Source organism: Etheostoma cragini, chromosome 8 (genome assembly GCF_013103735.1).
Source record: "Etheostoma cragini isolate CJK2018 chromosome 8, CSU_Ecrag_1.0, whole genome shotgun sequence".
Classification (NCBI taxonomy): domain Eukaryota; kingdom Metazoa; phylum Chordata; class Actinopteri; order Perciformes; family Percidae; genus Etheostoma; species Etheostoma cragini.
In genome coordinates this window covers 26385412-26410062 of record NC_048414.1, presented here as the reverse complement: position 1 = coordinate 26410062, position 24651 = coordinate 26385412, and the positions used below count along the sequence as shown (strand labels likewise).

Sequence of the window (24651 nt, the reverse complement as noted above, 5' to 3'; positions counted from 1 at the left end):
GGTGATTAGACAAAGACAATAAGACACAAAACATGATAACACTGCAGCAGAGAGCGGATGACCCTAAATTACACCCATCCTGAATTACACCGCTGTCCAATGGGGGAGGACAAGCCTTCAAACTCTGCCCCTTTGGGGGTTGTTTTTGGTTACAGATCAAAAGGGTCTGTAGTGAAGCATTGTGTTGTCTTAGCCTAGACTAAGACCCCAGGGGGCAGGACACAGGAAGCCACCTCCTGGTGGGCAGGAGAGAAGCTCCTTTCCATATGTTAAATGCCAGACTTTGACCTGACCATTTCTTTACATTCAGAGGAAAACAGGGGGAAGGTGAGGGACAGAGATAATTCATATTTTCCCATCCTGGCTGCATAATACATAAAACAGAAATGCATTGTTTTCACAACAGTGTTTCTAACTTTTATTACTCAACATTGTTAACAACTAGTGCTTTCCATGTAAGCAAGCATGCAATATGAAAGTCTGGGATTGTGGACAACACTAAATAATCTACTGAATAAGCATGCAGTTGAACCTTTAAATAAAAAACACTCATTACTAATAATAAAAATGTAACCACTACTGTTTACTTTGACCATCAAAATGCATTTATCGGCTGTAACTCCGTGATGAAAAGAAATGACAGGAAGATATTTGGCTGATAGAAGGAGGTCAACGTGCTCTAGGTTTTCACCTAAGGAAGTGTTGTCTATCGTCATTGCACTCGGAAAAAACTGGAATGTTTCATCCGTCCTGTGTTTCAGTCGTCCCTTCTCTCCCCTATGCAGTTTGCATAAACATAACCATAAAACCTCTGACCTGTTAATTTCAGGCCTGTCACCGCCCATTATGACATTTGCAAGGTGTAATGCAGGGAAATATGATCCACAGTGAGCATGATGTATTTTATTTCATAAATTAACTGGATGTTTTATTCAGCAAATTAACTGGATGTTTTATTTAGCAAATTAACTGGATGATTTATTTTGAAAATTAACTGGATGATTTATTTTGAAAATTAACTGGATGTTTTATTTTGTTTCTTTGTTCAACTTCGTGTCCCGCACTATGTGCCGTGTGCACGGACGGAGTCAGTGAAAATTGACATTGACTTTAATGGAAATCTATTGACTTTGCCGACGTTCCGCAGTTGGTGGAAATCTGCTGGAGCTGCTGGTCCATTTCTTTCACTGTCTATGGGCGGGAACGGTTCCCATCTATAGCTCCTCCTCCTGCACGCGACGTCACACATCTGCTCCTGAAGAATGAGCTGAACAGAAAAATACGCTAGTTTGCTTTTAAGATCTAGCAACATGACTCTTAACCAGCCATGCTTATGATTTAAAACAGGTTATGGAGAAATGGACGTCAACACAGAACGGACGGAATTCCAACGTCTTGAAAAGTAAGTTTTTTTTTGTACTGTTATCTAACGTTAGCAGCCCAAGAGTTGTGTGCATTTGTTGGGGATGGGCGTGTAGCCGCTACATGTGTTTAACGTTAAGGAAATGACAACCCAATGAACTGCGCAGTGACTCAGTTTGTGCCGTAGATATACTGTAGAACGTAAAGTTTACTGCGGTCAAACCAATCGCCATTACAATTGTAGTGCCCTCCGGCACGCGTTGTAAATGCGTTCAACCCATAGACGGTGAAAGGAATAGACCAACAGACCCCGTTGTTCTGGACGGAGACCAGTGGAGCATATTAGACATAGACAGTTAAAGAAATGGACCACCAGACAGACAAACAATTATGAACCCGAGCAAAATATGAGCACTTTAAGTTTAACATTGGAGAACATTTTACAGTTAAAGGAGAATTCCGGTCGATTCCAACGTGTAGCTCTGTTTGTAAATGTGTAGTGCTGTCAGTAGAGAGAAATATGAAACTAACCAGTGCTGCCTACACTGTGTTATCCTCCTGCAAGAGTTAGCACCCAACAGGCTTTAAACAGGACAAGTTTTAAATGTGTTTTTAGCCTCTTAACATGTTCAAAGTGTCATTAAAAGTGCCCACCCATGTGCAGTGATTAATTCAGAGAGAACACAGTGAATCCGACTATTGTAGATGTGAAGGACATGCATGAAAGGACTCTGGGAAGGGATGCATAACTAACTATGTTAATTATGCATTAAAAGGACATGAATGCAAACAAATGGAGAGAGAGAGGAGCTCAGTGTGTCATGGGAAGCCCCCCCCCCCCTGGAAGTTGAAAACTATAGCAGCATAACTTAAAGCTGTACCTAAAGTTAGTTTTTGCAGTTAACACGCATTATAAATTATACAATGTAGAAAACTGTAATGGGGCATTTCTTCCTGAAATGCCACAGCAAACCTATTAATAATACTGTGAATACTATATAAATATTGCAATAATTCACCAGTGGGCCATAGGCTCAATCACCAGATGGATACACCTGACACCTTTGGGTTAAAACTGCAGGAAATCTATGACGGTAACTTAATTTTTATTTTTTTTTTACTTTTTATTGTTTTTTTTTTAGTAACTAACATATGTTAGCATGTCAACATAACGTTGGGGTGGGGTGGGGGATTCGTGCTTTAAGTAGAACAGCAGTTACCATACGTGCATCATGCATAAAGAAAATATAAAGATGGTGTTTGAAGATGGGGAGGGCGGGAGAAACAGTTCTTGATTAATAGCAGTTGAACATAAGCACATCATAAATAAAATGATAAAGATACTGCACAAAAATAGGGAAAAGATAATTCTTATTAAAGGAAATCAACCTTATTTTTGCTTGTTGTCAAATTTGATCGTGGGAAGCCCAAATCATAATCGTGCTAAAAATTTGATTAATTTTGCAGAGTGAACAGTTTATAAAATTTGCGCACAGATGCAGAAATGCTCCTTATTTTCTTAGATTACAGTGAAAAGTTAAAAAACGTTTTGGTCTCTTTTTTTTTTGTTGAATTTTTGATCTTTGTGTCCCTTGATAAGACGAATACTTTTGGGGTGCAGTAATCAGTCAAAGTAATTTCTTCAACAGTCATTCTTTTACATGGTCATACAATTGGAATAATCATGTTGTAGTTATGAAAAACTTGCCCAGATGCTAATGTGTATTATCTTCTCTTTCAGGAAAATAACCGCTTCAACCTACTACTTCATTAGAGGCCAAAATGCAGTCTAGTGGATGGATGAATGGACAGTACCGACAGGTTGGACCCCCTTCACAATCCTCGCAGGCTGCTGATCAGTTTACCCACAACACAATGAGCCGTCAGCAAAACGGGACTGCAGTCCAACCACCACAAAGGGCTCTTTTCACCTATCGCAATGGAGCTTACCCTAACGGACAGCCATCAAATTGGCAGACCTCAGCACTACCTCATCAGGACGTTTCTTCCTTCCTTTTTACCCGCATGTTGCAACACTCCTCTACTAATACACAATGTGGAACCCCTAGTTCACTTTATGGATTTCAGCAAGACTTTCATCATCAGAACTCATCGACCCAAAGTCCACCCAACGTGATGGTGGCAAACGCCGCATACTCTCAGCAAAACATGTCAGCGCAATGGAACCAATCGCCTGGAGTTTACGGGAACCATTTAATAAGGATACAGAACGGTAACGTTGTGCCTGATCTCCAACATCCTGGGGATCAGAACGGCTTGTTTAACAGTGTAAATGGAGAGTCAACAGCTACGTCGTGTCCACATCAAAAGGGTGTTCACATGGGCAAAGTGCCTGTTGCTGCACAAAGCACACAGACTGCTCATAACCACAATCAAAGACCAAACGGCTACGCCCCCTCCACCCCATTACCAAGTTTTGAGTCTGCTTGTCAGTCTTTCAGAGGGACTAACTCATTGTCAAGTGGACAGCATTTGCCAGATTTTAACATGAGTCAGAACACTCCCCAATACTCCACACATAACAGTGGGGGACAAGCCGCCTCCTTTTGCTCAAATTCACATAGCAGGCAGTATGAAACCAACCCTGAGTTTCCCTCACATCCTGCTGCTGGTACAAAAGAGAAAATGCACAGCCAGCAGATTATCGCAAGAATCGCAGAGGATCTACGCAGCTCTTTCCCTGCCGCCTCAGATGCTCATCCTCCAGCGTATACTAATTCACCTTACAGAGGGAAGCAGTTTGTCAGTAGGACGAAGTCTAATCAAAATAAGCAACCTTCGACAACCACTGTCACTGAAAGTTACCCATCTCAGCTGGCTCAGTTGCTTCAGACCCAATCATCTGTGGCAAACAGCTGCCAAAGGCTTGAAAAGCTCTCATCAGCTGCGGCAAATGACAGCTCCATTCACTTGTCTCCTGGTCGCACAAGAGCTGTTGCTGTTGTGCAACCATTGTCACATGAACGCTACCAGGTCAGCCAGCAAACCTGCAATGAGTCTGATGACGCAAACTTATCATCACAGAAAAATGGCCCGGCCGTGCATGTTAAAGCAGGATCTAACCTGGAGGGCCCAAATCAAAACAAGTCCAACGAATCTGCAGCTCAAGACACGCAAAAACGATTATCTCCAGATGACACGGGATCGGAACTGCAAGTAGATCCGCATGTTGCACCACCTGCGCAACAATTTGTAACCTCTGATGGGCCAGTGAGCCAAAGCGAGGATGAGGGTAAGAGTAACGCGCCAAAAAAAGCAAATCCTGTTTTTGAGCTTTCCTCACTCCCAGCAACCCCACTGACACGAGGCACATTAACTAAGTTGATAGAAGTGGCTGAAAAAGAGTTGAATGACTACACAAAGTCTAATTCTACAAACGATCTACTAAGCATGTTTTGGGATGGCAATTGTACAAAGTTGGCATGTCAGCTCAGGACAGGTTGGTACAGGAATTTAATGAGGCATGTTCTAGAATTCTGCCAGGAACATGTAAGACCTGACTCTGTCATACTGTCATATATAAAGCGCAGAAAGAAACTCAAAAGCTACCATGTCCTCCAACACAACGAACTTTATTCAGAACTGCCCTACAAGTCAGTGTGGTTAAATGTCGATAAGCAGCTAGATGATATTGACAAAGAGTTTGGCTTACCGCAGGCTTTGAAGCCTTGGCTTCACACGCTTGAGAGTGCCAGTCAACTAGATCAGGTCGAGACCGAGGAGTCCAACCAGACGTCACAAAAAGAGCTTGACTCAAGCGAAGAAAAACTAGACTCCGCTGTGGAAGCAACTCTAACACAAGCTGCCTCTCTTGATACAATGGAGAGCGTAGATGCCACCGACCCATGTTACTCATTTCAAATCCAAGTTTTGTCTCCAAAAAAGGCCAAAGTTATTTTTGAGCAAATTCAAAGCAAGCTGCCACAGAGTGTGGACAATCAGCCGGAGAGTATCACCATAAGCTCAGTGGATGATGAGCTACCTGAGGTTATATTTGCCCCATTGAGTGACACAGAACTGGAGAATGAGTCAGCCTGTCCAATTCAACAGGTTTGCTGCATTCCGAGGTGGAAGCAAATGATTTGGGGGTCAGACACAGGTTCTTTGAGTAAGTGCCAGTGTGAGAATAAACAAAGTCATTATATTACTAAGGAAAACATGGAAGTGCAAGGGAAAGATAACCAGCGTGTGATCAGCTCCGACAGCAAATTCAACTGTGGCACAGAAGAAGGGGATCAAGTGGAGGAGGGGCAGAATGTCAACAGTCAGGTTATAACACTTCATTGGCCTGATCTGTGCGATGAACTCGGTTACACCATTGACTTTTCTGAAGATGACGATAAACCGCACTCAAATTCTGACAAAGAACCACAGAACATTTCCCAGATAAGCATAAATAGTAGCGATTCAAGCATTATACTCCTAAGTGAAAACGAAGATGATCTGTCCAACAGTAAAGATGACATTCCCGACCCGAAGCCAGACTGTGAAAGTGATGCTGAACGAGCTCCGGAATTGACAGAAAGTAGCCAGTCGAGCTGTTCAGACAAGAAAGAAAACAACCCGTTTCTCAAAAGTGACACTGAAATTCAGCCGGACCCTGAGGTGGATTGTGCACAAGACCAGTTGAAATCATGGAGTGTGCAGTCATGTAATTCGGACATTAGTGGCAGCAGTGAAGGTGAAGTGGCCAGCAAGATGTCAGACCTTAAGGAGAACACAACTGTGACCGAGTCATCAATGGAAAACAAAGAAGAACAAAGTCAAATCAATACGACAGATGCCCTCCAGAACTCTAGGAGCGGTGAACACGAAACGGTTCCAAGAAAAAGAAAGAGATCAAGCAGTCAAGATGGATTTTTCCCAATTTTTAAGAAATCTAAGAAATGCAAATCCCGTGATGTGGATTCACAGCCTGTCCTTGAGGGAGCTTCAAAATGTGCAATGGACTTTGTTGATGCGACTGATGGTGAATTTTCACCCTCAAAGTGTAGAACTGTAGAACTGGTACTGTACGGCTCCAGACCACAAAACAAGACTGGGTCCGGTTCAAAGCCTCCAAAAGTTATCACTGTGCAACTCAGTCCTTTGAACACAATGTCCAGTGAAACTGCCCCACCAGGGAAACACACAGTCAAACAAAGTCTTCACGACACAAGGAGTACAAGTTTTACACCAATGAAAATTAGGCGCAAAAGCAAAGTGAAAACAACGTGTACTTTTTCCTCTATATTTGGGAGAGGTCTCAAGAAAGCTAAAACACCTGGCCCCGCTAAAACTCACCAGCTGCAAGTTTCTGAAACGAGGATCAGGCATGGAAATCCTAAGACTAGCCTGAGTCTGAAGAGGAGGCTGTCCCTCTCTGATAGACCCAGACGTGGAGAGGAGAGGACGAAGAAAGACACCGTCACACTCGGCCGGCCTGCTAAACAAAAGAGAAGTGAGGCTGAAAATGGAGGCCGTCGTGTCCCGCCTCTCCACATTAAAAGTGTCCTGAAGTTCAGCGTCTTACCCAATACCTTCAACTTCAAAGATGGTTCCAACGGGACCATGGAAACCACCGATCCTGCTCCAGGTAAATCACAATATTGAGATTAACCCTTGTGTTGTCTTCCTGTCAACCCTGAAAACCCATTTTGTCTCTATCTCAAGGCTTAAGCTGCTTTTTTCTAATTTTTGTTTATTATTAATCCCTTTTTTCAAAATTAGTATCAAACATCTGATGTTTTGTCTCTTTTTTCCAATATATTGTTACTTTTTCAATGTTTGGGTGTTTAATTAAAATGGTTGTCATTGTTTTTGTTGCTTTTCCCAACTTGTTGTCCGGTTTTATTACTCTTTTACATTTTCTGTGCTTATTTCGACATCCCATACTTTCTAATATTAAAAACACTTTGAAAACGGGTCAAATTTGACCCAAGGACAACATGAGGGTTAAAGAGGTACTACAGCAACATTTAGTGTTTTTCCCTGAGTGGTCACAGGCCGATCGTGTGACTCTTTTCCAGTAGAAATTTGAGTTTCTTGCAACCAAATTGTCAAAAGAAATAACGTGAATGGTTGCATACAACGCTCTTCACAAGTAATATAAATGATCAGTTAACTACTTTCATTGAATTTGGTTGTTCCTTTCAATTTTATAGCATTTGGAAGAAAGAAAAAGGTCAAAGAAAGTTGAAAAAAGTGACAAAAATGTCGGGGGGAAAGCTTTAAAAATGTTGGAAAAAGTGGCAAGAACTTCAAAAGTGGAGAGAAAAGACATCGGGGAAAGCAACAAGTGTTTGAAAAAGACAACCAAAACACTGAAAAAGTTTTCATTTAACATTTTGAAGCAAAAAAACAAATGGTGGGTTGACGGGGAAGCCAACACAAGGGCGAATTGAACCTGGATTGTTACATTGCTGACCTTGTTGTTGATCCTGGCAGCTAATATGGAGTTAAATTTAGCATTTAATAACGCTACTACTGCCTAGGTTAGAAAGTGGCAAGAGGGGGAAGACGTGCAGGAAATCGCCACAGGTCGGATTGGGAACCTGGACCTCGGCGTTCAGGCATAAACCTCTCATTGCGCCTACTCTACCACTGAGCCAGCCCGTTTTTGCTATGGCTGGAGATTAGTGGTTAACGGAGATTAGCGCTTATGAGGATGAGGAGGATGCTGCGATGATAAGAAACCCGCTTGACACTGATCGGAGAGTGACCTAGCCCGATGGACACACTCCCTCTCTGTACATCAAACATAGGATATGTTTAGGTAATAAGTAAGATAACATATAGTGAGGTGTGAGTTGGAAAAGTAAAGGTCAGAGTCTATAGAAGGGGCCCCAAAACTAACATAAAGTCCCTTGAACCTTCAAAGATTACTCCACTAAGATGTAAATCATTGACCCTCTGCATTGGTACATTCTAAAGATGACAGTGCTAGTTTGAACTCTTATGAAAGAACCTGATTGAAATTTATAAGTTGTTGGATACTACAGTTTTCATATGAAAAGCAGTAGTGTAGATATAGCCTGAGTTAGGGGTTTCCTGGATAAGGAAAGATTAAAAGGGGGTAGTGGCTAAGATTCTGGACATAGGTGGGATCTCCTGCCATAAGAGAGGCTCCTGTAGTAAAAATAAAACCATATGATATGTTTTCTTCTACAAAGCTTTTTTATGATCAACTTTATTTTAATTTTAACACAACACACAAACATACAATTTGCAACACACCCATTCATCTTCACCACAGACAAAAAATCAACAAAAGATGACACAGTAACCACAATATTTGAAACCAAGTGGAAGAAATAATACCAAAAAAGACTATAAACTATGAACCAAATGAACATATTGTGTGAAAAAATCACAACCCCATAGTATGCCCATCATACAGGTCTCAGCACAAAGCGTAGGGGAGGAGTCCTTCAGGGAGTGTAGACATCCAATCTGGAAAACAGGGAATGATATCTTTTGGAACGTTAGCCATCTCACAAGCCCACTGTTTAATGCTTTTTATTTTTTAAACTCATGTTGTCTTCAGTTCAAATTGACCCATTTCCCTATATCGGTGTTCTTTTAAATTACCCCAAAATAACATGATTGATTCCACACAACGCTCTTTGGCAAGTTCAAATCTCTACTTTCAGTAATATTGGGCTCATTTATTCAATATTATAGCATTTAGGGAAAAAAAATTAAAGTGGTTTTGAAATAGTTATGAGTAAAAGTTGACATATTCCAGTCTGTGATTATCCATCAACATACTTTCCTTTAATTTTAGTCTAAATAATTCCTAAATTCTGATTTTCTAACTCAAACATTAGTTAACATTTCCTATGAGTAAGGTTTCTTGACCATAAATTCCCCAAATAACTGCAAAACGAAAGGTAATGGTAAAAGAACGTTGAAAAAAGTGACAAATATGTCGGAGAAAGTTTCAAAACACGTTGGAAAAAGTGTCAAGAACGTCCAAAGTGGAGAGAAAAAATATCGGGGAAAGCGACAAGTGTTTGAAATAGACGACCAAAACACTGAAAAAAGTTTTCATCTTAAATTTTGAAGCAAAAAAACAAACTACTGAGGTAGTTTAAAAAGTGCAGACATCCAATGAAAAGTGCAAATAACAGTAAAACTAAAGTTAATAAGTTAGTTTGGTCAAAAAAAGTAACAAACATTAAAAAAAAGGATCAAAAGAGTGGAGGGAAAAAAGGGACAAAAACATTAAAAAAAACACAAGGGTTAAAGAGGTTTTTTTATTTTATTTTTCAGACATGGCTGACCTTGGAAAGAAGAGTCCAAACAGAACTGTCACGAGTGCAAGAGGTAACAAATACACCTAAGATATGGTTTATGTAAATACATAAAAAAGTCGTACATTATTGAGATAGTGGCTACAGTTGTCTTTTCTTCTAATCATTCTAATTGAACTGCTCCTTAGGTGCATGGTTTCCAGATCCTGAGAAGAAGTGTTGCGCCTCGACCAAAAGCGACGGCCTCTTTTCCGAGTTTCAGAAGAAATACACGGAGAGGACACAGCTGTCCATGGACGGCTAGCTCCAAGGACACATGTTCTGTTGTCTTCAGACTGTTTTTAAGACAAATATTGGCATCCGCCTGTGACATTTCATCATCTGAGTAATTGCGTGCCTAAAAAACGATGACTTTTGTATTTTTGTACTGTGGGAATAAATGAATGTTTAATACATTTGTCTGTCAAACAAGTTTTACTGTGGTCATGTGTGTAAAATCTTTCAATTACAATTCAAAATGTCTTTCAATATTTTATGCTATCTTCACTTTTAGAGATATTATATATTTTTCTACATAAAGAATATTTTTAATACAATGTTTGCATCTTATATACATTTTTTTTAATAAGAAACAAGAAATGTAATCTAGTGTTTTTTGCACTGATTTGACTGTTCATTCGAAAAATGCCTTCACCCTTCTTGTTTCACATTGTCTGTTTTATTATTTTGACCAGAAATAAATTCATATTCCAAGCCGACCATATATTCATCTGTCACACTGTCACACACAGGGTGGAGTATCGGTGTACATCTGTAAGATATATTAGTTAAAGTATTCCGGCACCGTGCACTATTGAGGAAAAATACATAAATAAATGGGCATGTGGTTTTAGATTTTTGAATCAGATAATTCACCTACCAATCATATGAGAGGAACACAACGCTAGCTAATGCAGAGCTTAAAGTCATAGACAATTAAAGAACTGGATCAACAGATCCCATTGTTCTGGACAGAGACCAGTGAAGGATATTGGAAGCTCTTTTCCGGTGATGCTGAGCGTTAATGCGCAGCCTCCAACTGAGATTGGTGACGTAGATGTGACGTGAGCAACTTGTCTGAAAATTGTAAGTGTTCTAGTAGCTGTGCAAGAGAAATCTCAATCATTCCCAATCACCAGAGACGGAGAGGTAGGTATATATTAGGAGATAACATAGACACAGGCTAATTACTGCTAACTAACATGGTAGTTTACATTAGTAATTAAACAGCTGATGTAAATACAAAGCTTCTCCTGACAATACGGTAATCTGTCGACTATGTGACAGTAAGTCTCGTGGTTATGACACAATCGTTAGCCTATTTTTACAAAAACGTCTGCTATGGAGCCGTAATGTGACTACAAGATCATGGAGCCTTTTTTACATTGTTGTGTCTTTCTTTAGAAATAAACAATGCATAAATAGTCTTTTAATGCTTCAGATGTAATTGATGCAATATGAAAATCTACATTGACTTACATTTATATATGGTTGGAAGAAGTAGAAATGTACACAGAAATGTTTTAATTCTTAAAAAACAATAACCTTTTATTATCATGTAATGTAAGGAGGACTTTAACTATTTTGCCAGTCATATTAACTTTAATGAGTAAATATCCAAATATTACACTATGGATCCCCCCCCAATTTTATTTCTTCACTTTAACAGTCTTGTTATTTATTCTGCGTCAGGTCTGAGGTAGTTGGTGCTAGAGTTCAAAAGTGCATCGTAATGGCATGAATACAATGAATATGTCCATGATAGATCCTTTAATGTCCCAGGAGTCAGCTGTGAGAAGCTGAGTTATATAAATAACAATCTGGTGTAGTACACAAAAGACAAATCCAGTGAGAATGAGAGCAGATCATCAAATCAGATTATACTTGGGTTGAAGAGAACAGGCACATTCTCCGCTCTGGGTGGTTCATTTCAACATACGATTACAAATCAAGCAAACCAAATTTTACAGGAGTCATGTGCAGCTGCCACTCTGCAGACAGAGGTCCTGACCTCGAGAAATGACTGAAAACAAAGACGGGATGTGCTGAGATGACTTCCTTGGGCTCAGTTTATAAGCATAAAGCTCCCAAATGATTTCCATATTTGTTCATGACATATAGAATGACATCTGGATATGGCATAGGACATTCTGGGTTGTGGTTATTGCCACACGGTCTGTGTTTCCCTAGTCTAGTCTAAGCAATACAGGATGCACCAGGGCCCCTATGTCAACAATCACTAATGTGGTCCATATGGTCAGAACTTATATAACTGTTGTTGAATGTCAAAACACACAAAATTATAATCACAAGAAAATACTATATGTTAAGGGTGAGTGGCTACTATTTCCGGGATTGCTCCAGTGCTGCAGGGAATTCCAGATGCATGTTGTTTCCATTTCCTTCTGTTTTCTTTGTGTTGGTGGATTTCTGAGGACTGGTTGTCGTTACCTGGTCCCCAGAGTTCTGCAGGGTGAATTGAGACAGCAAGCTAGACTATCTGTCCAATCGGAGGGTTCTCTGCAGAGTTTAGCACCGCCCATCATTTACAACAAAAAAAAAAAGATGGTTTAAAGAAATGGCAATATACCAGAGCACATTTTCCTCCTGTCCCTGAATGCTATGTGGAGTAGCCAGACCCCCTTTACCATGCTTCGGAAAAACAAGACTATTTGCAGAACTTAAATTTTGACCTCAGAGACTTTTCACCCCACTAGTGACCGCACAGCCTCTCTGTAAAAAGAAACAGAGAGAGATCCAAAAGTTGGATCTCTCTCTTTCTTAGAACGGTTTCACTTCAGTGTCTTTGTTAAACCATTTGCCTCCAAATTGCTCCTAGAAACAGGAAAAGAGTCAAAGGCGTTTTTTTGTGTGTTGTTTGACAGTAGTCTGACATTACAGTCCATCTGAATGTTAAAGGGTCCCTTCCATCAGTTTTTATCAATTTCTTTCTTCCCTCTCAGACCCTTCATTCCTTCACACATTCCTTTCATTCCCCTTATTTTATCTTAATCTCTTCTATCTTCAGTCACACCATTGTGAGTGATGTGCTCATTGTGTCACTATCACATGGTAAACTGGAGGGAAAGAGAGAGACTCTTCTTTTGTCTCCATTTCAACCCTGCCGTCACTCACAGGGTTCAATTGGGCAATAAAAAATATAAAGTCTGGGTAGATTTTATAATGCAAATGAACCATAAATTTGCTATTGTGCACTGATCTAGGTCCTATTTTGCAACAGCTAAATTGGTGGGGACTGAATTGCAAAAATGTAGTAGTAAACACAAGATATTATCCAAGGTTGTATGTTTTGATGTCCTTAGAGGTTGCTGTGAATTGATTGGTTGCTGGGGTTACCAGACTAAGGCTGCACAAGAAGCGGAGTAACAATGCATTAGACTAATTAGCATATTGTAGTAACAACCATTGACATGAATGGATGGCTTGTTTCCTGATGCCATTTTATTCAATGTTGAATCAATTAATAAATACATAAATAAATAAAAAAAATGCCTTTGAAATACAACATGGAATAAATAAATGAGGCAATAAATACATACAAAATTTAATAAATGGAAACATTGATGTAAAATTGAATCATTTAGATACATTAACTTTTAATTATTTCATGGTACTTTTACTTTAAGCTGACATTTATTCATTCATTAATCCACATTTTTTTATTTCATTGAACTTTTATTTCCTAAAGCCACATTTATTTATTTCCCTCTCTATTTATTTCCAGGTCACATATGCAAATCGGGGGAAAAAAAGGCTGGTGAAGGGAGAGTGCACCACGACCGGCAACATACATGGATACACCTTTCGTCAAACTTTCTGACAGCTCTGACCTTTGACCTAATTTGCAAATGGGGATCTGCCCCTATTTCCCACACGTTCCCATACCCTCAACCCCCCCTTCCCCCCACCAACAGCTCAGGGCGCTGGCTGAGTGTGTGTGTGTGTATTTCAGGCCCGTGTGTAGTGATTCTGACAAAACAGATTGTAAATTGTAAATTACCCACTGGGAAATCAATAAACAGCATAAATCATTGCTATTTTGTCCTCCTGCACTGGAGAAAAACATAACATTTGATCACCAATGCGCTCTCCCATTATTATTTGACCCATGCCGTACAATAGAAAATAAATGAAAATAACTATATGTGCCAGATTTTGCTCAAGGTTTTGTTCATAGCAGAAAATCTGCTGTCAGACACATTGTGCTAGATTAGTTACTGTGCAAACTGACACTCACATCTTATTCCTTCAGCAAGCGGTAAAATAGAATTTCAGTTATTATTTCAGTAATGCTGATGAAAATCCGCTGTATAGACATTCATTGACGCATGATAATTTATACTCCTCTTTTAGGTTTGATTTGTGTAATATAATTGTATGCTCTTATTCTTTTGAGAATAAGTGTGCAATGTGATTCTTTGTCCTTTCTGCAGTTCCCTAGAGAGGGGAAATGTTACCCTTTATTTATTTTTCTACTGTTGGAATAAAATGTATTCATATCATGTGTGCTCATAAACATTATATTCACATCGTGCATTATATTAATCATGTGTGTTCAATTCCTTATATTTTGAGCTAAAGAGCGAAAGCATTACACATAGTCTGCTTGGTTTCAGTGTGATGTTAGGTTCACTTCTAAATAAGAAGCTTGTAGTTCATAAGTTTACTGTGACCTTATAATAAGTTGTTTTGGTACAATGTGTTCAACCATAGCTCTGCCGAGTGAGTTAATTCTGAAAAGCAGGGCCAAGGGTGGTTGGGGACACGTCCTGTGTTTGGGTGGAGGTCCCCTCCAGTAGCAGTCTGAGACCTGTTATCTATTTTGCAGGCCAAGCTCTGCTAGACACTAACCTTCTGGAGACAAAACACAGCACACAAACACTTGCCCCGTGCACTTAAGATCAATCAGATCTGGAATATTTTCTATTGTAATAAACGTTCTTTAATCCAACCTATGGACTTGAACCCTTCTTCCTGAAAGAATCTAGAAGGGCAGGATTCAAGCCAAACACTACAGAAGGAAGATAGAGCTAAGGGGCTAAGGAAAACTGTGTATCAATTATGATGTGTATTCAATTCAAGGACACACTGTTACGCTTAAGAATGTGGGATTTTATTGCTCTGTGCTGGGTCTGGAGAGTGATACCAGGCTAACGCTCGGGGCCTCCCATAATAATGGGGTATGATGGCCACACATATTGGCACATTTTGCAATTCCAATTATAAAGTCCCTTAAACCTCCCATAAAAGGGGCAAAAATAATAGTCTAATATAATCTATCATGACACATTACTTACATCATAGCAACACACCCAGATGTCTCCAGTATGATTTAGTGTTCCTTTCCTTAAAAACAGCCCTCGGTTTGCTGTAATGTGCTCATTATACAGTAAATGTATTTACTGTATTACTCAAGTTTGGATCCAGTGGTATTGAGTTCTAAAGTGAGTCACTTTATTAAACTAACACTCTTTTTAGGGCCGATGGCCCCTGATTTATGATTTCCATCAAAGACACAAAGGAGAGTAGATAACACACTGAACTCATGAGAACAAAAAACTAATTCATTCATGTTTAACGAGCCATCAAAAAACTATGTTTTACGTATTGAGGTTTAATGTGAAACAACTGAATTGTGTCATCAGGAAATGCATTTGATAACAATGTCACAACACAAACACAAAAGCTAACACATAAATACAAAAGCTAACACACAAATACAAAAGCTACCAAACAAACACAAAAGCTACAACACAAACACAAAAGCTACAACACAAATACAAAAGCTACCACAAACACAAAAGCTACAACACTGTTTGTCAACAACACAATCACTTTCGTTGTTGCTTATGTATTTGTGTTGTAGCTTTTGTGTTAGCGTTGTAGCTTTTGTGTTGTAGCTTTGGGTTTGTGTTGTAGCTTTTGTGGTTGTGTTGTAGCTTTTGTGTTAGCGTTCTAGCTTTTGTGTTTGTGTTGTAGCCTTTGTGTTAGCGTTCTAGCTGTTGTGTTTGTGTTGTGGCTTGTGTGTTTGTGTTGTGGCTTTTGTGTTACTATTGTGCCTTTTGTGTTCGTGTTTTAGCTTTCGGTTTTTGTTGTAGCTTTTGTGTTTGTGTTGTGGCCTTTGTGTTTGTGTTATGGCTTTTGCATTTGTGTTGTAGACTTTGTGTTAGCATAGCTTTTGTGTTAGCGTTGTAGCTTTTGTGTTATAGCTTTGGGTTTGTGTTGTAGCTTTTGTGGTTGTGTTGTAGCTTTTGTGTTAGCGTTCTAGCTTTTGTGTTTGTGTTGTAGCTTTTGTGTTAGCGTTCTAGCTTTTGTGTTTGTGTTGTGGCTTGTGTGTTTGGGTTGTGGCTTTTGCATTTGTGTTGTAGCCTTTGTGTTAGCGTAGCTTTTGTGTTAGCGTTGTAGCTTTTGTGTTAGCGTTGTAGCTTTTGTGTTGTAGCTTTGGGTTTGTGTTGTTGCTTTTGTGGTTGTGTTGTAGCTTTTGTGTTAGCGTTCTAGCTTTTGTGTTTGTGTTGTAGCCTTTGTGTTAGCGTTCTAGCTGTTGTGTTTGTGTTGTTGCTTGTGTGTTTGTGTTGTGCCTTTTGTGTTTGTGTTTTAGCTTTCGGTTTGTGTTGTAGCTTTTGTATTTGTGTTGAACCGTCTCAGCCACCGTAGTTAGCTAATAAAAAAAGACATACAATTTTAGGCAGTTGAGTAACGCAAAGAAGAGTAAATACAATTTGAACATCCTGCCTGTCCCTAAATCTTTCTGCACCCTCCTTTTAGATGAGAAAACCCCAGCTGTGATACTGGATACAGAAGGGGAAGTTAAACCTGCCAATTTCATCTTTAAATCTAAATAATCTTGAATATCTCAATGCAGCTCTAACAGGAAGTATCTGCCAACTAGCAGACTTGAATACTAATACTTCTTTTCTAGCTGACAGATGGATTTATTCAGTTTACACTGGCTCCCCCAGAACGGATATTTTAAAATCCATCTTAATTCAATTATAGTTCTTATTTAACTACCCCCAGCTGTACTACAACCAGACTTCTTCTACTACTTCTGAGATGAAAAAACAACATCCATCGACCAGGAATGAAAAAGTAACGACACATTATATCACTGCACATTGGGATCACAAGCATAATTATCTTTAGAAAATTACTGGTTTCTCTTTAAGATGTGTGCTCACTAAATATGTTGATGTCCCCATCCCCATGTACTTGTCACTACATCACTGCTGTCTCTTACAGAGGACTCTACGGAAATGGGTAGTAATGCATAAGGGCTCTTATTCACAAGATCATATGTTGCATAATAAGGAATGCTGCATGACACTTTAATTACGAAACAAGGGCCAATATGTGTGTTAAATAATGAAAAGCAGAAAGCTGTTAATTATTTAACCACAAACCATTGTCACACTGTGGAGTCCAGCTCAACATTTGAAAGTAAAAACACAGGTTCAATTATAATTATATTGTTTCAAAATTACATATTCATCCATTATTTATTGAACATAATGTGTGTTTGTGTGTGTGTGTGTGTGTGTGTGTGGGGGGGGGGGGGGGGGGGGGGGGGGGGGGGGGGGGGGGCATATTGGTCAGTAGTTCCTATACTTTGCTTTGCTACACAAATGAGGATTTTGTACACTGTACTTCAACATGTAGATAGATAAATAAAGACAAATAAATGCTTATTAATTCTGTATGTAAAATATATTATTATACAAAGCAACAGTACAGGACATGAAACATCCACATATATTTACATGCATCCTGGGTATTAAAAACATATTTGGAGATAGTTTGTTGTAAGGCAACCAGTGACAACTGAACTGAGTGACCCTGAGTGAAGAAGATAACAAAGCAATCAATAACACCTCTCACAGCAGGTGAGTTCATATTTATTACATCCAAACTAGAAAGCACAGAGGATCCTCTCCGGTCCTCAGAGCTCAGGACGGTAGCACCAAACCCTGCTGCAGGTCAGACCGTAGTTCTCCTCTCTGACACACTCAGGCAGCTCAAACTGAGCCAGCTGACGCAGGAGTCGTCGGATGCCGTGTTCCTCAAACTGAGCTCTTCCCGGATCTCCAATCAGGACTTCGGTGCCTCGGGTTCTGATGCAGCGGTCCAGCCAGCTGTGAAGGCTGGTGGCGAGGGCCTCTTCGTAGAACATGTCTCCGAGGAGGATCAGGTCGAAGCCCTCTGGTTGTGAACCAATCATGTTGTTCGACAGACACACAGCTGGCTCCAAGCCGTTCAACTCACAGTTCATATGGGTCGCAACCGCTGCAACTATTAAAAAAAAGAAGTCTTTTTAGTGTTTTACCTTCTATTGCATAGGCTATTGTTGGGATTTAAAACTTTATATGTGCTTAAACATTGTGTGTGACTAGCATTATACATTTAAGGTAAAAGGTAAAAGCATTATTTCAACAAAAATGAAGACATATTGGTCATGCATTAAGTTTGTTGTTATCAGTATATAGTCTTTAGGTTGTTATATTAAGGTGTTTTGCAATACTTCTGTTTTATAACATAAGATGTTCTGCTACATTTTGTTATAATCCAGCTCTCCTAAATGTGTCAGAAGTAGAATTGATTGTTAGGGATGCACCCCGAGTCTGGTTTCGGCCTTTTACCCCCACTGATCTTTTCCTGAACTGAGAGTCATAAACCTTCAGTCACATTCCAACTGAAAAGCTAACGAATAGGCACACACACACACACATCACTGTGGTCTAAAGACCCCCAGATAATACTGGGGGTCCTAGAGCCAGAGAGTCAGACAAAGGAAGGGGAGAGCTGCGACAGCTTGATCCAGGTAACTTTGTCTCAGGATATCCTGTGTAATAAATGGATTCACATTTCAACGTCTGAGATTTCGACTAATAATTGAATGAACCCTGAGAATGGAGCAGGATTTAGCTCCAACACCATACGCTATATGTATCATATTACACTATGTAATTGCTTTAGCTCAATTTTGGCAACAGGGTTGAATCTGATACTGGATGAACTCTGACACTGACACTGTGTGTGCATCTGTTTTTCTGTGAAGACGTGTGTGCCAACTAAAACCTTCTTTCTGCACATCAAAAGAGGCCCTACGTGTCTTGTCTGATCACAAGTGAACAACTGTAAGTATGAATGCACCCAAAAGGCATTAAGGACGCAGTGGCATCCGATCACTCAGACCACATCCTCCGAACACATCTTCCTTTTTTCAGAATGACTCCAACACCAAGTCTTCCAGAGTTGCAGCCAAAGCCAATCTTCTTTGTTTTCATGTAGCAGGAAATGTACAAGGAACGGTTGCAACTCTCCTGTCCTTATGTCAAGCCCGTCCACCGACTCTATACACAATGTGATTGGCCTGACCGGGATTTGTTTTTTCCAGCTCAACAACAGAGTTGCTAGACTGACCGTCTAGATTTATAAGCTAGGAGCAGGCAGCTAGCGGAAAATGAAATTGCGCTGAAAACTTGTTTTGTGTTCACAAATTGACACAAAGTATCCCTAACCGTAGACAAACGTACACAGAGTTCAATTCAGCAAAGTCTATGTCAGATTAGAACTCCGTCTCCCCGTCTTATTCCTGATCTTTTATTATCTTGCTTTTATCATCTGTCTCTGGGCGGATTCTCCAGCTCTCTCTCTCGCTCTCGCTCTCACACACACACACACACACACACACACACACACACACACACACACACCCACACAGAGCCGCCACCCCCCCTGCCGTTCTATCCATCCGTTTGGTCCAGAAAAACAGTTCCTAACCTACCCTCACATTCCTGAACTATGAGGTAACCAAAGCTTAAGCTAACCCTCTGTGTCGGAGTCTTTCATCAAACTTTGACAGCTCTGACCTTTGACCTAATTTTCAAAAGGGGTGGGATCCCTTTTCCCCAAGCGTTCCCATCCCCCCCCCTTCTAGACTTTTGATAGAATTATAGTGAACTATAGTGCATTTTCCCTCACCATGTCGCCCGATGACGTGAATTATTATTAGTGAAATGGGGTTAACCATTTTACAAGAGTCCAGCGTAGATGGTTCCAGAAGAAGTATGCTGTTTTTTGCGCAGGATCCAAAAGCCTCCACCGCTCAACATGCGTCCGCATGAGGAACGGTCTTTAGGACCCTGTGGTGAGCGTGGTAATTGGGGATATATGTTTAGGTATCAGACCGGGGAACAGTGTCTGTATCAGCGACGTGAAGGTAACACACTGGGGGACCTGCTGGATGTAGCCACATTATCTATTACCTTCTACACCACCCTCCATCCATACGTCAGAGACAAACCACTCTTTCACCCCGCCCACGCAGGATAAAACCACATGGCCACACTCTATAAAAAGAAACAACCTACCAGAGAGGGAAAACTAAACGCTGCAGAGAGAAGAAGCATGTTCACCACTCAGAGAAGCTACACACCCAACGACCATCTTCCCAAAAAATTACAAGGCGTATTCAGAAGAAGATGTAATCATGGAGACTTTGGAGAATGACAGCCCTACATCACTTCCGCCTGCGCGGTACCCCCAGTGTTACTCTGCGTCCTGTTTTCTCCCTTTCATTCCAAACAACACAGTTGACAACCTGCCGGTGGAGGTGGTGGAGACCGGCTCGGACGTAAACGCCACAGGCTGCTGTGGACTTGTCAGTCTCACAAGCGCTCTCGGGAAAGTGGCAGCGTGTGTCCGACAATGCACAGAACATTAACCGGTACACGCCTCCAGCTGTTAGTGTGTCAGAGGCTCCAGGACGATGATCTGAGAGTCCGTGACCTGCTCGTCGGTCAACGGTTAATGATCAGTTATTTAATTTCATGCCATAAATCCCCACTTACTAGCTATTGATTTTGCCTGAGGTACACGATAGCTATCAGTAAAGAGAAGTGATGTGGCGGATGGCATCTGGATTGTGTGTGTTTGCGTGTGTGTGTGTGTGTGTGTGTGTGCCCGGCCCCCGCAAAGCTCTGACCTGCAGAGGAGCAGAAGAAAGTAGCTGCACCTTCGCCAAAATTAAGACCAAAAACAGAACTATTTTGGTATAAACTTTTACTCGCCATGTGTTAGAGAGCCACATATTTAAAATGCCTTCCATTTAGAGTGATAAATGTTCTCTAGAAATAATAGTTTATTGATCGTTGAAAAGGTGTACTTTAATTATTATGCTATTATCATTATATTAGATCAAAATGGTCTCAGAAAGACAATATTATCGATTATTGCAATAATTTCTGGGACTATTTGTTGTCCAGCAAAATTTGTTACCTAGCTGTAACCCTGTAATTTACCATTTTCTGGGATCAATACCTATCTATCTATCTATCTATCTATCTATCTATCTATCTATCTATCTATCTGAATGAGGAAATGAGAGCGCTGTGTCAGAGGGAGGAGGCTGAGAGAAGAGAACCTGATTACCAGGTTAGGTTCACAGGCTCAGTTACCATAGTAGCTAACTCTGAGGATGAGTTACCTCTCTTTCTGAAATGGGCTGGCGTTACCCCCCTTCTTTTAAGGTTTAAATAACCTCCCTTTCTGAAAAGGAAAACCCAGAGTTTCCCTCATCTCAGGGTTAACAAACTCAGTGTTTTCACCAAACCTGCTTTCTGAAACGCACCCCAGGTGGCTGATCCACATTCACATTCACAACAGAAAGGGTGAATATTTTGGTACCATCTGGTCCAGCTGAAGGTTTTCCCACCACAAGGTACATAGATGCTACTAGAAGGAATATCAGCACATGAATAGTTAAGGTAAATATTGATGCATACCAGTGTCAATGTCATTGGCAACTACATGAGCAGCACCACATAGTTTTGCAGCGATGGCCGAGGCTCCACAGCCGCTCCCCAGATCCAGAACTGTCTTACCCCGACACACTGCAGGGTTATCAAGGAGATACCTGCACCGCACAGAGGTGGCACCTGATGAGACTACACATCAGTCACTACACACATAAAACTACGGCGCTGAAGTTGGTATCCGATTCGCAACTTCCGCTTTGTCAGCAAAGGGGAGCTTTAAGGGAAACTTAAAGCTGAAGTTAACCCCGTTAGATCCAAAACCACTGTACCTGGACTTGTCAAATCTGGACTATATTATCCTAGAGAGGCTAAAGAGTCTTAAAACACAGTTTCATGTTTGTAAAAGCCCTGTTCTATTTGTGAAAATACAATAAAGGGAGATGTTGCTGTTTTTTATTATGTAGACCACATTAGACCAGGTCCAGATCCAAAACTAATGTACCCGGACTTGTCAAATCTGGACTCAATTATCCCGAAGAGGCTAAAGTGTCTTAAAAACACAGTTTTCGATTTGTGAAAGCTTTATTCTACTTGTGAAAATGCAATAAAGGGAGATGTTACTGTTTTCTTCATATATAGACCACCTTGGACTAGGTCCAGTTTCAAAACCACCATACCAAGACTGGTCAAATCTGGACTAAATTATCCCAGAGAGGCTACATAGTCTTAAAAACACAGTTGCATGTTAGTAATGCTTTTATACCAGGGGAACTGTTTCATTTTACTGCATTTACAGCATGGCCTTGACATTCATCATAGAGGACTACGTCCCTCCATGTCATTTCTTATAGCCTTGAGCCGGTCTTCCTTCTCACTTCAAAACTACAAAATATCATTTTTATCATTTGGAAATCGATCAAAATGTCTTTATAGAAATTCCAGTGTTTTTAAATTTCCTCTTCAAATCCTTGTCCTTCACAAAAAGTCAGTGTTGTTTTCTCACCTTTCCTCCATCTGGCCCTGGTCAACCTCCAGCCTAATTTCTGGTATGAAAACAGCATTAATAGGCCTTCATGTCAAAGACACAACACGGGTGTAGATATATAAGCTTTGCTTAATTAAAAATTCAGAGAAGAGATGACATCCACAATTATCAAAATCCATGGTGCTGACCGTGAACTAGCAGACAGATTCAAACTGTATATTGTTGAATGGAGGTTCAGTTGAAAACCCCAAAACAGCTAAAGTTATATTACTGCTTGAAATGTATTAATCTCTATTACATAATATAAAAAGGTCAACATAATATGGCTATTGTATCCGCTTGACTTACATAGAAATTACATCTCCCTTTATTGCATTTTCACAAAAAGAATAGGGCTTTTACAAATATGAAACTGTGTTTTTAAGACTAGTTAGCCTCTCTAGGATAATTAAGTCCAGATTTGACAAGTCCAGGTACCGTGGTTTTGGATCTGGACCTGACTTACATAAGAAAAAACAGTAAAATCTCCGTTTATTGCATTTTCAAAAATAAAATTGGGCTTTTACAAATATGAGACTGTGTTGTTAGGACTTGTTAGCCTCTCTAGGATAAGTGAGTCCACATTTGAAAAGTCCAGGCACAGTGGTTTTGGATCTGGACCAGGTGTAATGTGGTTCAACTTCAGCTTTATCTTATCTTAAATTCCCCTTAACCGACGAATCGGAACCTACGAATGGGAAGCCAACTTCAGCGTTGTCATAAAACTGTTAATTATGGGTATAACTTATTACCTTGAGAGTGCCTGTCCGCCTGGCCAGTATATGGCCCAGTAGGGGTCATCGAAAGGCCAGAGCTCTGGTCTTTCTCTCCAAAATCTGCAGTTTGGGGTGAACAGTCTCAGTTTGATTTCTGGGGTCAGGCTTTGCTCTCCAACTACCTCTGTGTTCTCTACAATAAATCTGCGGATATTTAACTGAGAACTAAGTGATGAACATCTAGCTCGCCTTGTTTGTCGAAACGCTTTGATGAATAATTTAAAACAACGACTTTGGGGCGTTAAAAGTCCCAACATGGTCACTAAGGAGCTGCTTATCTAGCTAGCACGTTAGCTAGCGTTGTTGCTAGCTAGCCAAGTTAACCACATACATAGCTATAGAACAGTTACATTGTTTTATATCTATGGCCACATTTAGCTTTAGCTGCAGCTAAGCCATGTGATAGGGTCGGTAATGGTAAATACCTCAACCACGTGACTGTTAAAAATTAACAACTGAAAGATAATTCACTGGTCAAATCCCCGTCCAGAACAACACGGTTTTCCACACGGATGCAAAACAGTGTCGGACAAATGTGACACCGACCTCATGAAAACGGGAAACACAATCTAGCTCAAAAAAGGTTCCTACACAGCATCTAGGCTGTAATTTCTAGTCTTTCTGGGTTATTATAGCGTTGAATACATTTTCTGTTAACTGAAACATTTTGAGAACTTATTTTTCGGCTATATATTAAATGATTAACAGTATCACAAACATACAATACATTATGTTTTCACTAAAAGAAGATGATGAAAAGACAGCCCCTCCTTATGTCATAACAGAAGGTACTCTCAATAACGATTTAATGTAGTTATTTCATACTCTAAATGACAGAGAAATTAATTTATATAAGTCTTTTATTTCATATTTCTCTGTAGTAGTGTCTTAAAATATTATGACTTTCATTTATAGCTTTCATGATTATTATATATTCATATCTTGATTTTTATATGAACCTATTCCTGGGCCACAAGATCTCCCAAACAGGAAAAGCCCTCACGACAGACAGAAAACAAGCTGTGTTACAAAGCCCAAAGCCCCGCACAAAGAGACAAATGATGGCATTTCTTGGACTCTGCAACTACTGCCGTAGTTGGATTCCCCATTATGCCCAAACGACTCAACCTCTCCTGGACATGATGTACCAGCTAAACCTAGCCCTGAAGGATGACCTCACATGGACTCCGGAAGGCCATGACGCATTCAATGGTCTCAAAGACCAAATCGCCAATTCAGGAGTGTTATGTCTGCCAGACTACACCAAGCCTTTTGTCCAAACAGTGGACTGCAAGACTAAGTTCATGACCTCAGTGTTATCTCAGAAGCACGGCTCAAAGCTTCAGCCAGTGGCGTTCTATTCCAAAAGGCTGGACCCGGTGGCCTGTGCACTTCCCCCTTGTGTGCGTGCAGTGTGTGCA

The 24651-nt window shown here is 40.3% G+C and overlaps 2 protein-coding genes across 3 annotated transcripts; one reads left to right on the top strand and one right to left on the bottom strand.

The window, feature by feature from the left end:
- Window positions 1-1220: 1220 nt before the first annotated feature.
- Window positions 1221-10288, top strand: si:ch211-106e7.2. 2 transcript variants are annotated; one of them, XM_034878307.1, is made up of 5 exons: window positions 1221-1402; window positions 3104-6283; window positions 6347-6958; window positions 9637-9690; window positions 9806-10288. In XM_034878307.1, the coding sequence occupies exons 2-5, from the start codon at window positions 3145-3147 to the stop codon at window positions 9919-9921; spliced, it is 3921 nt and encodes a 1306-aa protein (XP_034734198.1). In that variant the 5' UTR covers window positions 1221-1402; window positions 3104-3144; the 3' UTR covers window positions 9922-10288. The 2 variants fall into 2 exon arrangements, with proteins under 2 accessions (XP_034734198.1, XP_034734197.1); XM_034878306.1 differs by having other exon boundaries at window positions 3104-6958.
- A 7003-nt stretch (window positions 10289-17291) lies between these two features.
- Window positions 17292-23779, bottom strand: etfbkmt (electron transfer flavoprotein subunit beta lysine methyltransferase). The gene is made up of 3 exons (XM_034878440.1): window positions 23207-23779; window positions 21458-21588; window positions 17292-17963 (listed from the first exon to the last, which is right to left on the bottom strand). Exons 1-3 carry the CDS (start codon window positions 23485-23487, stop codon window positions 17614-17616), a joined length of 762 nt encoding a protein of 253 aa, XP_034734331.1. The 5' UTR covers window positions 23488-23779; the 3' UTR covers window positions 17292-17613.
- Window positions 23780-24651: the final 872 nt, after the last annotated feature.

What these genes read in the sequence shown, in the direction of transcription:
- si:ch211-106e7.2 (XM_034878306.1), top strand. Translation starts at nt 3,145, where the DNA reads ATGCAGTCTAGTGGATGGATGAATGGACAGTACCGACAGGTTGGACCC. An exon ending in AACCACCGATCCTGCTCCAG is followed by an intron (nt 6,959 to 9,636) that starts GTAAATCACAAT and finishes TTTATTTTTCAG; the next exon opens with ACATGGCTGACCTTGGAAAG. An exon ending in AACTGTCACGAGTGCAAGAG is followed by an intron (nt 9,691 to 9,805) that starts GTAACAAATACA and finishes ACTGCTCCTTAG; the next exon opens with GTGCATGGTTTCCAGATCCT.
- etfbkmt (XM_034878440.1), bottom strand. Translation starts at nt 23,487, where the DNA reads ATGTTGGGACTTTTAACGCCCCAAAGTCGTTGTTTTAAATTATTCATC. An exon ending in GGCGGACAGGCACTCTCAAG is followed by an intron (nt 21,589 to 23,206) that starts GTAATAAGTTAT and finishes TGTGCGGTGCAG; the next exon opens with GTATCTCCTTGATAACCCTG. An exon ending in TGCCAATGACATTGACACTG is followed by an intron (nt 17,964 to 21,457) that starts GTATGCATCAAT and finishes TTTTTTTAATAG; the next exon opens with TTGCAGCGGTTGCGACCCAT.